General features: G+C 22.5%; 1 protein-coding gene across 1 annotated transcript; it reads left to right on the top strand.

The window, feature by feature from the left end:
- Positions 1 to 4,668: 4,668 nt before the first annotated feature.
- On the top strand, positions 4,669 to 20,295 carry LOC128959112 (cell adhesion molecule DSCAM-like; the record flags this gene model as incomplete). Its single annotated transcript, XM_054305055.1, has 13 exons — positions 4,669 to 4,755; positions 5,022 to 5,115; positions 7,109 to 7,173; positions 7,643 to 7,897; positions 9,741 to 9,809; positions 10,416 to 10,538; positions 12,917 to 13,087; positions 14,393 to 14,543; positions 14,876 to 15,024; positions 15,673 to 15,885; positions 17,879 to 18,004; positions 19,902 to 19,972; positions 20,191 to 20,295. Coding segments are annotated over exons 1-13 (1,671 nt in total), but the record flags the coding sequence as incomplete, so codon positions are not given.
- Positions 20,296 to 20,310: the final 15 nt, after the last annotated feature.

The raw sequence follows: 20,310 nt of genomic DNA, 5'->3' as shown, positions 1-20,310 counted from the left end.
TTCATTACTGATGATAACCATGTTAATACATATTATTAAAAAACCGCAAAAAAATTCTAATATATTGAAAGCCAACAAATCATGTGTTCCGACTAATATTAATCATCAGATAGAAAAATCCCATTTTTTTGAAAGTTTTAGTTTCGTTTTATTAATGTTTTAATTATTATAAATGTATTAATTAAATGTAAAAACAAACAAAACTAAACTAAAAATTAAATAAAATGATATATTTATATATATATTAAAATATTATATAATATTTAAATAAATTTTAATAAAAACATAGTTTTCCTTCTAATATATATATATATTTGTTGTTATTTTTTGAAGAGAGGGTTTTGTAATATAATAAATGATATGGGTTCAAACGATATTTTATTACACTACTTTCTTCGTATATACTCCGTATATATATTTATATAAATCCAGTATGATTGCATTGTTGAAGAAGACCTTTATAAATATATATATAAATTATAAAGAGATTACACGGGTTTTATAATATATTTATAAAGTAATATATATATATATATATATATATATAATATAAATATTAACTCATAGAAAGTCAATTTATTTTAATAAAATACATATTTTTTCTCTAAATATATATAATATATAAATAAATATAAAATATAAGAATATCTTTAAACAATTTTTCAACAAACCTTAAGGGCATAATCCAAGGGTATACAATATACGTATATTGATATATAAATAAATTTTTATATAATACCCTATAAAGTAAAATATGATAATATTTATAATAGTATAAACAATAATATAATATTATTATTGATAATAAATGCTTTATATATACTATATATATCTAATAAAGATTTAATGGTAAAAATCTTATTATTTCGTTGTTATTTTAAAATATATGTCATTTTATCATAATATGTTGTATATATATATATCATCATTGTATATCATAAATGATAAAAAATAATTGAATAATTATATCTATAATAATAATAATAATAATAATAACTTAAGTAATGTTGTTTATAATATACTAATATATATATCCTCCACCCTATTAGTAGTATAGTAGTAGTAGTAGTATTACGTGTAAAAATATAGTAGTGTTTATATATATACTCGTATATTATTGTTACTATTAGTTATGATTATCATATCTCATATGTCTTTACTCCTAATAAATGAAACGAAACAAAAAATAAGTTTATTTCCGTGTATATATCAAAAAAAGTCAAATATATATATGAAATATATACGGAAATTATTATATTATTATTATTAAGTAAAATATATAAATTAATATCGTATCATATAATAGACCAAAAATAAAATAATAAACATATAGGGAAATATTTATATAGAAATAAAATAAAATATATGAATTATATAATGAAAATAAAATTATTATTATATTTCAATAATATATATATATATATATTGTATATTAAATACCGGTCTGTTTTTTGGTCAACGATTCAAACAATATGTCGACGAATGTCGCGATTAACCGTAATAATGGCTACTACCGTTAAAGCCGCCGCCAATAATGCGGGTCATTGTATGTTTGATGTAGTCGGGACCCGGGGGCCGCCCCCCGACGATTTTGGACCGTACCACGTAACCGACACGGTTACCGGGGGCATTGACTACGATGGCACCGACGGGTCCCCGCCCGATAATTGGTTTTCCGGTTAAAAACCGATAAATAAAATCATGAAAACAAAAACATAAATAAATAAATTTATTATATATTAAATAACCATATATAAATCATTGTATAAGTTATATATAATAGTATATTATTATCATTTTATTGTTATGATAAGAGAGATGAAAAATATTATGTAATATTATGTAATAATTACTGTCTTCAAATCTTTGAGACAAATATATATTTATATAATAGCATATAATACAGTATTAAATACTATTAGTATTTAAGTTTAGTTTTATTTGTTGTTTAAGTTGTTTTGATGTTTATTATTATTATATACTTTTTATACGTTTGTATTATCAGTATTATTGATATTATTAAGTAATCCTAAAGTAAGTAAAGTGATAATAATGTAATGTAATATATATGCTAAATACATATCTAAATATATATTATTGGATATACCGTATATATAATATATTTATTATATATATTTAAAGGTTTGGTTTATATTAATTGCAAAAAATCACGTTTGATTATCGCCCTTATATTTATTTACATATATCCGTAATGATAAAATATATAAATGTTAATAATAATAGCAATAATAATAATGAATATATGTTTATATATATTTAATCATTTCGAAGTAAATGTCATTTAATAAAGTATCCATTAATATAAATATAATAAATACACCGTAAATCATAACTAACCCTTATATGTTAAGTAATTTTGTGTTATATGATATTACTATATATATATATATATACTGTAATATTATTGATATATATTATTAAATATTAGTGTATATATTAGAAAGTCCCAAACCGGGGGAAAATTACCGGGTAAATTATTTTATTACAAGGGTCGGGGGGTATTAAACTAAAAATTAATTATTATTTATTATTACAATTAACTGTATATACAAGTAGTATAATTATCATACATAAAATTGAGTGTCCGCGGTTTAAAATCACTTATATTTCCTCCCCATATTAATTAAAAATAAATTAAAAACAACTATATATTATATATCATATTAACTAATAGCCGTACTAATTTAATTATAACTACAGTACAACACTAATGGCATTCTCGTGAAAATATTTTGGCATATATTATATTATATTTAGTAGTATATTTCCCGTATAGAAATTATATAATAGTGTTGACTTAATTAAAAAATAATTCAACTGACATTCAACACAACAAAAAAATCCAAAATTGCATACAAAATTAAATATTATGCCAAATACTTACTATATTTTAGCTAAATACTGCATATATATTGAATATATATATACTCGAAAATAATATTTAATGCTATATTTATAAATAATATAAATATATAATATAAAAAGGTTTCTAAAAATTGTTAGTAATATATATATAAATCCCCGTAATCATTTATTATATAATTTAATGAAAAGCCAGACTAAATTTTGGTTTATAAATTAAACATTAAAATAATTTTCGATTATTATTATTAAAAATAATTTTATAAAATTTAAACATTTTATTTGTTAAAGATATGATATATTTTCCTTCTATTTCTTATTGGGGGTTAGACAATAATGTAGTTTATTATTATTATTATATATATATATATATATGAAACCCGTTATTCCGATATGATTATACGCTATTTATTTATTGTCTAAAAATATGATATAATTATTGATTTTTATAATATTATATTAATTATTATCGTTATTATAAATAGTATAATAAATAAACAACTATTTCATAAGAGAATTATTTATAATATATATATAATATTATTATATTTGTTGAAAGCTTAAATTTTTTATATATATTTATAGACCCGATAGAGAATTAATCAGATAAAAATAAAAAAAGTGATTTTTTATGTTTATTTCGTATTAATAAAAATATAACAACAAAAAAGTGTTAAAATCGGGAGATTTATATTAAATATATATATAAAAATAAACTTTATCTCTTATATTATATAACTTATAAATTATAATATAATAGTATAGATATACGGGTTACAGACACTGTATTATTATTTTTCAACTAAAATCTTATTAATATTAATATATAATATATTAAATTAAATATATTAAAGAAATATAGCAAATAAAGTGCAAGAGAAAAACAATATAACGATAAGGGTTATTATATATATATATATATATAATTATATTAGGGACATGAGACAGATCCGATAGATAGAGCCACAACAACATCAACACCGTCGGGGTCGGGTCCCCCGGGATATGGGGTTAAAAAAGAAATTGGGTGAGTGAGTATTACGAAAGATATATATATATATAGAAGAGAGAGAGAGAAAAAGAAAGAGAGAAATAAATAAACAAAAGTTTGCCGACAATAAAGTAGGTCTTTATATATTATATTAAATTTATATATAAATAATATCCTTAAAAATCGGTAAGACCATCTAAATTATTTGAATGAATCAACGAATCAATGGCTATATTACCAAGTTCTTCATATCTGTTTCTCTGCGTATTAATGAGTGTACGTTTGAATGAAGTGTTTGTCTGTGATTGTCGGGTAGTAAGTACTCCGTCTATATATAGATAGATAAATAAATGTCAAAAATAAGTTATAATAAAATAATGATATAACAAAAAATAGTAATTCCAGTTATTGACAACACATTAGATGATAAAGTGATAGAGTAAGAAAGAGAGAGAAAACTTAATAATAATAAAAGCATTTTCTTCTTCATCTTCATCACCAATGGATTTGATTAATGACACAAAATATCTATTTTTTTGTACGATTAATATATAATATATACAAAAATTGATTTTTTCCCATAAGGCTAATACCGTATTGTCCGCCAACCGGACACCGCAAATAAATGGTCTGATGGGCTACGAGTGTCATATTGGGTATAAGTCGGACATAGGGCGGGCCTATGACCCGAACCAGAGCACCATAATGGACACCCTGGCCCGGATGCGATCCACGGGCCGGGGTGTCGTTATGGTGCTCTGGTTCGGGTCATAGGCCCGCCCTATGTCGACTTATACCCAATATGACACTCGTAGCCCATCAGACCATTTATTTGCGGTGTCCGGTTGGCGGACAATACGATGATATCTTATGGGAAAAAAGTATGAATCAATTTTGTTGTATATATTATGTATTAATCGYRCAAAAAAAATAAATATTTGTGTCATTAATCAAATCCATTGGTGATGAAGATGAAGAAGAAAATGCTTTTTATTATTATTAAGTTTCTCTCTTTCTTTCTTACTTTCTTTCTATCACTTTATCATCTAATGTGTTGTCAATAACTGGAATTACTATTTTTTTTGTTATATCATTATTTTTATTATAACTTATTTTTTTGTTTATTTATTTATCTATCTATATATAGACGGAGTACTACTACCCGACAATCACAGACAAACACTTCATTCAAACGGTACACTCATTGTACGGGAGCTCTCCCGGGAAACAGATGCGGGGCGGTTGGTATAGCCATTGATTCATTGATTCATTCAAATAGTTTAGATGGTCTTACCATTTAAGGATATTATTTATATATAAATTTAATATAATATATATAAAGACCTACTATTGTCGGCAAACTTTTTTTGTTTATTTGTTTCTCTCTTTCTTTTTCTCTCTCTCTCTCTCTATATATATATATATCTTTCAATACTCACTCACAATGTCTTTGACTGTCTGTCTTGACGTTGCAGTTGTTGTGTTGATGTTGTTGTTGTCTATCTATCGGATCTGTCTCTTAGTCCCTAAACTCTCAGCTCTCTCTCTCTCTCTCTCTCTCTCTCTCTCTTTCTTTCTTTCTATCGTTATATTGTTTTTCTCTTACACTTTATTTGCTATATTTCTTTATATATTTAATTTAATATATTATATATATTGTATTAATAAGATTTTAGTTGAAAAAATAATAATACAGTGTCTGTATTACAGTATATCTACACTACTATTATATATAATTTATAAGTTATATAATATATATAAGTATAAAGAATAAGAGTTTATTTTTTATATATATATTTAGCAAATCTCCAAATCTCTTGATTTTAACACTTTTTTGTTGTTGTATTTTGTTGTCACAAATAAACATAAAAATCACTTTATTTTTGTGGTCTAATTCTCTATCGAGTCCTATAAATATATATAAAAAAAATTGTTAAGCTTTTCAACAAATATAATAATATTATATATATATTATAAATAATTCTCTTATGAAATGAATTGTTTATTTGTTATACTATTCACTACAACAACGACAACAATTGTACTGTAAATATAAAAAATCAATAATTATATCATATTTTTAGACAATAAATAAATAGCGTATAAATCATATCACGTAACGAGTTTCGTATATATATATATATATAATAATAATAATAAACTACATTATTGTCTAACAAATTATTATTATTAATAATTATTCTAAGAGAGAGAAAGAGAGAGAGAGATATATCATATCTTTAACAATAAAATGTTTTAGAATTTTATAAAATTATTTTTAATAATAATAATGTGTTGAAAATTATTTTAATGTTTGAATTTACTAAACAAAAAATTTAGTCACAACTTTTCATTAAATTATATAATAAATGATTACAGAATTTATATATATATTACTAACAATTTTTAGAAACACTTTATTATTAATTGAACTGTTTTTATATTTTATACTATATATTATATTATTACTAAATATAGCATTAAATATTATTTTCAGTATATATATATTCAATATATAATACTAGTATTTAGTCTAAAATATAGTAGAAATGTTTTGGCACTTAATGTTTAATTTTTGTATACAATTTTAGTTTTTTGTTGTGTTGAATGTCAGTTAATTATTTTTAATTAGTCCAACACTTATTATATAATTTCTATACGATATACTACTAAATACTATAATATAATATATGCCAAAAAATATTTTCTGAATGCCATTAGTGGTTGTACTGTAGTTATAGTAAATTAGTACAACTATTAGTTAATATGATATATAATATATAGTTGTTTTTAATTTATTTTTAGTGTATGAGTGAAATATAAGTGATTTTAAACCGCAAAATGCACTCAATTTTAATCGATAATTATATACTGTATATACAGTTAATTGTAATAATAATAATAATTAATTTTTAGTTTTAATAAACACAAGTTTTTGGCAAATTTACTACAAATTTTTCGCATGTTTTCTAATCATCACTTTATGTACACTAATAACATGTATATATCAATAATATTACAGTATATACTATATATATATAGTAATATCATATTATATAACACAAAATTACTTAACATATAAAAGTTAGTTATGATTTACAGTGTATTTATTATATTTATATTAATGGATACTTTTATTGATGACATTTACTTCAATGATTAAATATATATAAACATATATTCATTATTATTATTGCTATTATTATTAACATTTATATATTTTTATCATTACAGGTACTCATGTATGGCTAAATATAAGGGCGATGTATCCAAACGTGATTTTTTTGTAACAGTTAGAGGTATTTATAAACCAAACTAACAAATATATATAATATATATTTAGATATGTATTTAGCATATATTRCATTACATTACCATCACTTTACTTACTTAGGATTACTTAATAATATCAATAATACTGATAATACAAACGTATAAAAAGTATATAATAATAATAACATCAAAACAACTTAAACAACAAATAAAACTAAACTAAATACTAATAGTATTTAATACTGTATTATATGCTATTATATAAATATATATTTGTCTCAAAAGATTTGAAAGACAATTGAATATACAGTAGTATTACATAACATTACATAACATTTATTTTCCATCTCTCTTATCATAACAACAAAATGATAACAATATACTGTATATATAACTTATACAATGATTTATATATAAGTTGACACTAAATATATAATAAATTTATTTATTTATATGTTTTTGTTTTTCATGATTTTATTTATCGGTTTTAACCAGAAAAACCAATTATCGAGCCGTTTGTCGTGCCATCGCTGGTCAATACTGGCCAACGGCTGTCCATTACGTGTACAGTCATCAGAGGCGATCCGCCGCTGACCATCAAATGGCTATACAATGACCACATTATTGGCGGCGGTGGCGGCCATAACGGTGGTAGCCGTGAACAGTTGGCTACGGTTGCGGTAAAAGTCCATCACTTGACCGACTATTCGTCGACACTATTGTTTGAATCGTTGACCAAAAAACAGACCGGTATTTAATATACAATATATATATATATATATTATTGAAATATAATAATAATTTTATTTTCATTATAAATAATTCATATATTTTATTTTGTTTCTATCCATTTCCTATATGTTTATTATTTTATTTATTTTTTTGGTCTATTATATGATACGATATTATTTATATATTTTACTTAATAATAATAATATACTATATTTTTCCGTATATTTCATACATATATTTGACTTTTTTTTGATATATACACAGAAATAAACTTATTTTTGTTTTCGTTTCATTTATTAGAGTAAAAAAGACATATGAGATATGATATCATAACTAATAGTAACAATAATATACAGTATATATATAAACACTACTATATTTTTACACACATGAGATACTACTACTACTACTACTACTACTAATAGTAGTACTTATATTAGTATATTATAAACAACATTACTTAAGTTATTATTACATTATTATTATTATTATAGATATAATTATTCAATTATTTTTTATCATTTATGATATATACTGTGTGTGTATATATATATACAGCATATTATGATAAAACAAAACATATAACAAAATAACAACAAGAAATAATAAGATTTTTACCATTAAAATGCTATTAGATATATATAGTATATATAAAGCATTTATTATCAATAATAATATTATATTATTGTTTATACTATTATAAATGATATCATATTTTACTTATAAGTTATTATATAAAAATTTATTTGTATATCAATATACTGTATATTGTATATACACTTAGTTATGCCCTTAAGATTTTGTTGAAAAAAATTGTTTAAAGAATATTCTTTATATTTTATATTTATTTATATATTATATATATTTAGAGAAAAAATATGTATTTTGATTAAAATAAATTGACTTTCTATGAGTTGTATTTATATTATATATATATATATATATATATACTGTACTATAAATATATTATAAAACYCATGCAATCCTCTTATAATTTATATATATATTTATAAAGATCTTCTTCAACAATGCAATCATATTTATACTGAATTTATATATAAATATATACAGTATATACAAGTAGTGTAACAAAATATCATTTGAATTTTTATATCATTTGTTATATTACAAAACCCTCTCTTCAAAAAAAAATAACAACAAATATATATATATTAGAAGAAAACTATGTTTTTATTAAAATTTATTTAAATATTATATAATATTTTAAGAATATATATATAAATATATCATTTTAACAATTTTTTTAGTTTAGTTTTGTTTTGTTTTTACATTTGGTTAATACATTTATAAATAATTCAGAAAACATTAAACAAAACAAAACTAAACTTTCAAAAAAAATAAGAGATTTTTTTTCTATCTGATGATTAATATTAGTCAAACACATGATTTGTTGGTAATCTTTTCAATATATTAGAGATTTTTTTGCAGTTTTTTATGTATGTATTGTAATGATTGCATAGTTATCATCAGTAATGAAAAAAACATAAAACAAACCAACAAAACGGATAAAAAAATTGATAAAACATGAAAAAAATTACTACTCATATAATATAACACTAACCAAAATATATATATATATATATATATATATATATATAAAACAAATATTTAGCATATTTTTTGGTACTATGAATATACTATATATATATATATATATATATATATATAGTATATTCATAGTACCAAAAAATATGCTAAATATTTGTTTTTTAATGATATATTGATTTTTCATTGATTTATGTTTTTTGTTTTTGCTTTTATTATATGTATATGACTTGAAATACATGGCCATCAACATCAACATCACATCCATATTAATCCACTATTTTTTGTTTTGAAGGCAATTACACATGTGTTGCGATTAATGATGTCGGAGAAGATAAACACAGCACTCAAATGATAATACGGGGTAATTATGGTCTAATTATTATCCCTTTTTCAATACATAGTCTAATACTATATCTCTCTCTCTCTCTCTCTCTCTCTCTCTCTCTAATTATTTCACTTAACTTTTYACTATTACTATCTATCTATATATAGTATCTCTCACTCATTCATTCACTCACTCGCTAATAGACAACCAAAAAATAATTAGTAACTAAATATTAGTTAATAGTAGTAGTAATAGTAGTGAAAGACTAAAACAATTTTTTTTCTTAAAATTATTTATTTGATACTATAAATTGCAACTTCCTTTACAAGTTTACTAATAGCCTCTCTCTCTCTCTCTCTCTCTTTACAATATTTTTTACAACAATATCCCATAGAGTTTAATTGACAGTCAATGATGTTGTTATATATATATATATGATATTTATATACAGTATAAGTACACTACTATTAATATAAATTTATAGATATGTTGTATATGTTATACACAATTGATGTATAACAACATAACATAGCCTATGATATGTATGTTTATATATCATTAAYCAATCTATCCATCCATACATTTATATATATGTTTTTATCTAATATTATATATTATTATTATTATTATTATATGTATCAGAAAAGCCCCGTTGGATAATAGAGCCGACAGATCACATAGATTTAGTCGAAGGCACCGGTGTTTGGGTTGACTGTTCCGCCACTGGATTTCCAACACCAAGTGTTCAATGGAAAAGAGCTCAAAGTATGGGTTAAGTTATTGTTATATATTTTATTATATTATTGTTTTGTTTTTTATGACATATATATATATATATATTGTACTAACTATATAATGATATCACTCTCAACAACAAAAAAACGATTTATTATATTTAATTAATTTATAGATATATTAATAGTGTTATTATTTATTTATTTATTTATTTTATTGCATATTTTTTTAAGTATATAAATTTATATTGTATATATGTATAATTATATGTATAATTTAATTACAAATAATTTATTTTGTGTTAATGTCTTATAAAGTAATATAAAGTCTGTGACAGAAGGGTGCGAACTGGTTTTTGCTTAATATCTCTATAACTAATTGAGCTATATCAATAAAAATTTTATGAGAAACATGGAATCCTGGGACGTATTACTTAGTATATTTAGTTTTTATAGATTTAAGCTTATGTAGCTAAGCACCGGTAGGTGCCATATCTCTAAAACTATAATAAATATCTAAATTCTGATAATGTGAATTTAAACTAGGTGAAAATTCATTAGACACGTGTTTCAGTAATTTTTATAAAAATTAATAAATTTTAAACAAAAAGCAAAAAAATGTAAAATTTGTGATATTTTGATATTTTCTAGAAAAAAAGTGTCAAGGTATTTTGTTATGAAATTAATCTATTATTATTTGTTATTTTATTAGGAATAATTATTCTATTTACAATTTTTAATTATCATGCTTAGTTTTTGAGATATTAAAGATAAACATTTTTACCATTATATAATTTTTTCTTATAAAAATTTATTAATTATATTTGTTACTAAATTTATATAATGGTAAAAATGTTTATCTTTAATATCTCAAAAACTAAGCATGATAATTAAAAATTGTAAATAGAATAATTATTCCTAATAAAATAACAAATAATAATAGATTAATTTCATAACAAAATACCTTGACACTTTTTTTCTAGAAAATATCAAAATATCACAAATTTTACATTTTTTTGCTTTTTGTTTAAAATTTATTAATTTTTATAAAAATTACTGAAACACGTGTCTAATGAATTTTCACCTAGTTTAAATTCACATTATCAGAATTTAGATATTTATTATAGTTTTAGAGATATGGCACCTACCGGTGCTTAGCTACATAAGCTTAAATCTATAAAAACTAAATATACTAAGTAATACGTCCCAGGATTCCATGTTTCTCATAAAATTTTTATTGATCTAGCTCAATTAGTTATAGAGATATTAAGCAAAAACCAGTTCGCACCCTTCTGTCACAGACTTTATATATTGAGTTTTATTTTTTTTTAGATTTTTTCAAATATGCTTAATTAGGCAATTTGTTAGCATATTTGTTATCACGATTTTAATCAATTTTTATTTTAAATGTCATCAATTGTGTCAACAATTGCTATATACAGTACTGTTTAAAAAAACAGTATCTATTTTTTAAGGACTGTTATCTGATCCCAGGGATTGAATGAAAAATTTACGGTTTATGTCAAAAGAGGTTTAACCCTTAATAACTATATATACAGTATAAAACATATATATAAGACATATGATATATTCAAATTTATTTTTAAATTGATTTATATATACTGTATATAGGGTTTGAAATTTGAAAAATTATTATTWTACGGTAAAATAAACTATAATAATATAATATAATAATATCTAATTTTATATTAAATAAATAGATAGATATATATAATTTCTATACACAATATTATGTTATATTTATTTGATATATTGAATATATTATAATTGTATATACAATATATTATTTACCTATAATTGTGATAAAATATTATTATATATTACAACATAAAATTGTTTGAACCCTAACTATACTAATAATAATAGTCTGTATTTTATATTAATACTTGAAATAGTTTTATTARAGAGAGAGAGAGAGAGAGAGAGAGAAAAAAAACTTATTGACAATTATACCGGTATTTACATAACATCTCTCAATTCCGATCCAATGGATGATTACCTCCATCTCTCTCTCTCTCTCTCTCTCACACACTCTCTCTCTCTCTTTCTCTCTMTCTCTCTMTACTCTCTCTACTCTCTATACTCTTTGAACTATAAGTTATATAAATTGTAAATACAGAGCAAAAAATATTTTTAATTAGTTTTTCGACAAATTTTAGCCAACAATTAATCAAATGCTTAAAACTTTAACAAATCGTTATTTTGTTTTATATGTATAATAAAATCACTTATTTTTGCAAACGAGAAGCTTTTTGTTTTGTTTTTTATATACAGTATTTGTTTGTCAAATAAACGTAAAAAAAACAATTAATATAAATATACTTAAAATACCTTTTAAAGTAAGTTTTAAAACTTTTTTTTCTCTTTAAATTTGATGACAATTTTCAGGCATGAAATCCGATTACCGGCCGATTGTCAGCTCATTTCAGACACAGGTTCACGAAAACGGCACACTTTATATAGAAAGTGCCGACAAAAAGGATTCGGGTCTATACCTGTGCCACGTGTCCAACGGTATTGAACCGGATCTCAGCAAAATAATCCGTATCCAAGTCCACAGTTAGTATTGATTTATTTTTTTTAAAAAAACGATTTATTATTATACTATTAGTTTTTTTTATTTATTTCTATACAATCTATTATTACTTTAATAGACTTTAACTATCAGAATATTCTTGTATTGTTTTTAAGCATTATTTTTACTATTTTTTTAATTTGTTTTTCATATATTTAATCCAATAATTTTTTTTATAGTTGTTATATTTTATTTGTTTATTTGCTATAATATAATATAATTAGTTATTTAGCTATTTTACTAAATTACTACAGTATTGAATATATATTTAACTTTTATGTAATTAATTTTTTTAAACTTGACTAAACTTGTAATTGATCATGGTTAGTTTTGTTTAAAAGCATTGCATAGTAACTTAATTTTTTTAAAAATATCCCTGAACAATTACAAGTAGTCAAGTTAACTAATTTTTTAGTTATAATAATTTACCTAAAGTTTATTATTAATATATGATATATTGTGTATAATATTGATATGTATATCAATAGTAAATGTAATATAAAATATTTCAATATATATATATTATTGATAATACAGGTAATAATAATAATAATCTATAATCTATTGATAATCTTAATCTAACTGTTAAATAATATATATAATAATTTTTGTGTTATTTTGTTTTAATTTTTTTTTGTAACACAATATACTATTTTATAGTATATTACTAGACTTACTACATATTGTTGTATTGTTTTTTTAAAAGTATTATTTTTACTAATTTTTTGTTTGTTTATTTGTTATATTATAATATAATTTTATTAGTTAGTTAGCAAGCTATTTACTATAATAATATTATTAATAATTTACATTATATTTTATGCTAAATTTATTAATACTGATATTTTAATCTATGATAATATATTTATTAAATTTATTTTGTTTTTTAAAAAATATAGTTAACTTGACTAMTTGTAATTGTTCATGGTTAGTTTTGTTTAAAAGCATTGCATAGTAACTTAATTTTTAAAAAAAAAATATTATTAATCAGGTCAAGTTATAATAWWTTTTTGAAATATTTWAAAAAAGTATCCCTGAACAAWTACAAGTAGTCAAGTTAACTAATTTTTTTAGTTATAATAATTTACGTAAAGTTTATTTATATGATATATTGTGTGTATAAAGTTTTGATATGTATAGCAACGTGTAATAGTCAATGCATTATTATATAACATATATTATTGATAATACAGGTAATAAAAATAATAACCTATAATATAATCTTAATCTAAGTGTTAAATAATAGTATAATTATTTTTTGTGTTATTTGATTTGATTTGTTTTTACAGTCGCCGCCCGTTTTAAAGTGAAATTCAGAGCCGAAACGTTTGAACGAAATCAACGATCAGTACTTAATTGTGAGGCCACTGGTGAACGACCCATAATTGTCGAGTGGCTCCGGGATAGACAACCTATACGTCCTGAACATCATTCAAATAGGTATAACCATTATTATCAATATATATATATATATATATATATATATATATAAAATATATTACATATTGATTATTATATTATTATATGCTAATTAAGCATAATTATTAATGATTATAATATTTAATTATTTATAATATATGAATAAATTATTAGTATTTTATTTTTTACTTAATTAATTAATTAAAAATCTTATTTTTATTTTGTCTCTAAATATATTATATATAATATATAAAATTGTAATTTATTATTGTTAGCTGTCATTGTTGTTGCTATTGTTTTATAATAAAACAGTATTTTTTTATTTTTATTTTTTATTATATAATAAAATACAGATATGTTATCAAAGAGACGGTAATGAATGAGGGAATTACATCTGAGTTAATGATTGAATCAATTGATAGAAGCGATTCAGCTCTCTATCAGTGCATTACATCCAATGCTTACGGAAGAGATGAGACCAGTATTCAAGTTATAGTTCAAGGTATACATCGATCCGTTTGTTTGCGTGTGTGCGATGTGTTTTGTGTGTGTGTGCGATGTGTAGGTGTGTGTGTGTGTGTGTGTATGTATGTGTGTGTGTGTGTGTGTGTGTATGTGTGTGTCTATGTGTATGAGTGTGTCTGAATGTGTGTGTATGTGTGTGTGTATATATGTGTGTGTGTTATGTGTGTGTGTCTGAATGTGTATGTGTGTGTGTATGTGTGTATATATGTGTGTGTCTGAATGTGTGTGTGTGTTTGTGTGTCTGTATTGTGTATATATATATATATATATATATATATATATATATATATATATATATATATATATATATATATATATATATATATATATATGTGTTTTGTTGATAATGCCATTAATACTATTAAAATATATATAAATATAAAAAACAAATATAATATAACTATAAAACACACGAAACACACACACAGACACACAATGTGTTTTGCAAATAAATGGCAAACATAGTACTGTTTAATACTAGTACTGTATAATATAATATAATAATACAATAGTATCTTAGAAAATAAAATCTCAAAAGAGAAACACATGTTTATAATGTTTTTTAATGTTATTTTTTGTCATCTAATGACACCATCACCCACTCCTCCTACTCCTCCTCTCACAGAACCACCCGATACGCCACTAGATGTCAAAGTTGATGACATAAGCAGCCGATCGGCACGGGTGTCGTGGGCGCCGCCCTTTACGGGCAATTCAAGAATAACTAAATATCATATCTATCTGAATGAAAGTCCATTAAATGGACCGCCGATGTCGATGATGATGATGTCGTCCACACTTCCGTCACAAAAACGCAACATAACTATTCCCGGCACTGGTATGTACTGTACTTATCTCACTCTTGTATAAACAATGTTATGATTTGTGCATAAAAAACAAAAAAAAATGCTTAAATCAACACATTTTTTATATCTATTGTTATATTTTTGTTATATTTTTGTTATATATTTGTTATACATCATTACATTATTATTAGAATATAATTATTTATTTTTTTATTTCTAATCTAAATAATTATATCATTTATTTAAGTTTGTAATAGAAAAAACACTTTTGTATAATAATTTATTTTTTATAATATCCTCTATTTTGCATAATATAAATATATTTTATAAGATTATTATAAATTATATACTATATATGTGTTGATAATACACAATACAAACATATAATGTGATGATGATTATGCACTTACTATAGGATAAAAATATATTTATATAAAATGCAAATTATTTAATTAACATCAAAACAGGATTAAAAATAATTTAAATATATTTTATATATCAAATATTCTGATATATATATAGTATATACTATAAACTATAGTGATTTAGAGAAAAAATAGTGCCATTAATTGCTTATAATTATATAATTTATGTATATTAAGAGGAGTCAAATGCAATATTTTGATTGTATATTAATATTATACTGTATTATATAATATATTATATTATAACATATGATATAAATTACAATAAAAATTTTGTATTTGAGTACAACTGTGAGCACTTTGACAGTCTGTATATACTGTATGTATGTGTAGTGTTGCGTGAGTTTCACAGTTTATGCAGAATATTCTGTATATATATATAATCTTTGAATAGTCTTATTTGATATATATATATATATAACTTATATATATATATTGATCTCTTACAGTAAAATAAGTTTTAACATTCAATGAGTGAGTGCTTGTATTGCAAAATACAGTACAAAAGAGAGTGAAATATAGAGAGAGATGTGTTTATAGTATAGAATCTATATATATATACTGTATATATATATTATAATGGATTAACAAAACTAATTGCAAACACAATATATTTGTCACACAAATGAATAACATTTTTATGAACGCTATTTACTACTACTATATATATAGAGAGAGAGAGAATAAAATATATTCTCATATATATTATATTATTATTATTATTAGAGAGAGAGAGAGAGAAAGAGAGAGAGAGAGAGAGAGAGAGAGAGAGAGAGAGAGAGAGAGAGAGAGAGAGTATAAACTACACTATATATATATATATATAGTATATATAGTTAAGAGGCTTGTTATAGGAAAATGCTTTAGTAATGAACAAACAGATTTAATTCATTATATTATATATCATATATACTGTATATATATATATATATATACTGGTAGATAAAAATAACAGTATATTTATTTATATAGAGGTTATATAAGTATAGTACTGTATTTACTGTACAATAAATTTGGTATTTAATTTTATGGCAAAAATTTTTCAAATTAATTCAACTATTGTTTGTTGTTGTTTGCATTGCATATATGTGTTGTCGGATTTAATTTAACAGATTAGGGCAACAATTTTTAATCTTTATTGATTAGGTTTGTACTYAAATTCATTATTATTATTATTWTAGTATATAATTAGTTTTAAATACTTTTCACTTTATCTCTAAATTCTATGCGATTAAATAATTTTGTCTCTAAAAAAATTATTAGACATTAAAATCTGGTATAAATCATATAATTGTTATATTATATATACAACTTTATATATAATATAATATATAGTTAGATATTTATAAGTTATTTTTTTATTGGTGTTCATCATCAACATTATCATCATTATTATTATCACACATAACATTAATATACAGTATATACTRTAGTAGTAATCACACTATATTTTGTATGACACATAACATACTGTTAGACTTATATATCGATATATGATATTTTATTTCATATTCTCTCTCTCTCTCTCTCTTTCTTTCTTTCTTTTGTATCATTATATAAGTAACAAAATTTTTGTTGTCTATGTATTATATATATATAGAGATGGTATGGACTATATCTGACTTATCGCCCAATAATATGTATTCATTAAGCGTTTCGGCCGTCAATTCACTCGGAATGAGTCAGTCGTCGACTCCGGCAATCAATTTTCAGACCGACGAAGAAGGTATGTMACACTTTKGGTATATTATTTTGTATGTGAATGAGTGGGTGAGTTTGTATGTGAATGAGTGGGTGAGTGAGTGAGTGAGAGAGAGAGAGAGAGAGAGTGAGTGGGTGAGTGATTGAGCAAAATAAATATATGACTTTCATCTCTTGTTATTATAGCTTATGACTGAATATAAGGAGAAAGAGTGAGGAATAGGAGTTAGTGAGTGATTGGAGTTAAAGTCTCTGAATTGTTTAGATCTCTCTCTCTCTCTCTCTCTCTCTCTCTCTCTCTCTCTCTCTCTCTCTCTTTCTGTATGCGTGAGAGAGTGGGTGAGAGAGAGGACACATCAATAAGTTTTTCACATATAGTCTTATTTTTGGATTCAAACACAAGACTTGTACTGTAAGACACAGACATACATAACACACATAACAGTCCTCTCTATTGTAGTTAAAGTTAAAGTCGAGGAATCGATAATCGATTGGCGAAACACAACACAAAAAATCTATTTGAAAACAAAGTTTTTTTCTGACAGTATTTTGTTGAGGATTTTCTTGACTCTTATCTCAGATATATAKATATATATATATATATATTGATAACATGTATAACAGTTTCTTGTTGTCATTGATAGAGACTATAATCTGTTAGAGATTGATATAACAAAATATTTTTCAATTTTCTGTATTAATTTGTTAGATGGATATTATCATATATATATATATATATATATATATATATGGGATTTTATAGTACAGTACTTTTACTGTACTTATTATTATTTTTTTGTTGATGAATGTTATATTATATAACTTATATATAAATATATATAATATTACATTAAATTTTGATCGTTTTAGTTGTTAGCATAAATAGTTGTTAATATTTATTAATAAATAGTTTTGAAAACATAATGTATATAAAATATACACTTAATTTTATTAAAAAAAATATTTTCCCCCGAATTTCTAATGTGTAAATCAATTAAATAAATTATAATACATTACTTACATTACATTTTGTTGATGTTGTTGTATATCTAAAATTAATACTAAATATGTTATTTTATAACAAATATTTAAATTATATATAGAAAATATATTTTTTGAGTTTATATTATATATACAGTATTATATTGTATAATACAATTTAAGTGCTAATATTTGTTGATGAGTTAACTATATATACATACATATATAAAATACACTAAAAGTTTATAATAAAAAAACTTAATGAACACAATATACAAAAAAAACTATTTTTTATTTAGTAGTAATTTTTTATTCRTTGCTTTAGTTAAACAATAAAAATCGTTTTTTTGTAGACAAACCAAACACACAATATTTATTTTTAAATGACTTTCGGCTTAACAAAAAATATTGATCATTATATGTCTTAAAATACCATATATTTGTGTAACTATTATACACTCAGTTTTTATATTATTATTGGCGTTAAAAAACACTATAAAAATATATATATATATATATATATATAAAACTCCGGGAAAACAACTTCAGGGCTCATAAAACTTGAGTTCACTTTTTTTTCTCTCTCTCTCTCTTTAAAGACTTTCATAGATGTAAAAGATTGAAATAAATGATAACAATATATAAATTATATACAGTATATATATAGTATATTACGGTATATATATTATATACCATATGTGTGTGAGTAATACAGTATACTTGAAAAAATAATAGTTTGTCGTTGACTTTAAAAATTATAAATCAAAATTTTTTATTTTTATATTTTTTATTTTCTCTCTCTCTCTCTCTCTCTCTCTCTCTCTCTCTCTCTCTCAGTGTGTGTTTGTATATAAAACTAAATGAAAAATCTGTATTTTATTATCCAATATATTATATATCTATCATTATCTTATTGTTTTTATGTATGTATTGACCGCCAGTTCCCAGTGACCCACCGACACATATCAAGGCTCACTCTAATTCATCAAATACTATAAGAATCAGTTGGAAGGTATGTATRGATAGCTTAAGTGTATAGACCTTTAAATTTATTGACTTTAGGTTTTATTTTTGGACATAATATATATATATATATGTTTAATACTACAGTACACTAACTCTCCTCCTAGTAGTTGAAGTGTAAAAACTACATGTCTTGTCAAATRTAATAATAATAATAACCTCTAACTTCTCTCTCTCTCTCTTTCTGTTTGAATTGATTTATGTTAGGCACCGGACAATCAAATAAATTTTGGTTCAATAAAAGGGTATTATATTGGATATAAAGTATTATCGGATATAACTTCAGATGTTTATATYTATAAAACTATTGATAATAATAATAATAAT

The sequence above is a fragment of the Oppia nitens genome, unplaced genomic scaffold (genome assembly GCF_028296485.1).
Source record: "Oppia nitens isolate AA-2021 unplaced genomic scaffold, nextdenovo-longstitch-racon4-pilon3 scaffold41_pilon_pilon_pilon, whole genome shotgun sequence".
NCBI classification, from domain to species: Eukaryota; Metazoa; Arthropoda; class Arachnida; order Sarcoptiformes; family Oppiidae; genus Oppia; species Oppia nitens.
Note: the sequence above shows the minus strand (reverse complement) of the source record. Positions and strands in the feature narration are given on the sequence as shown.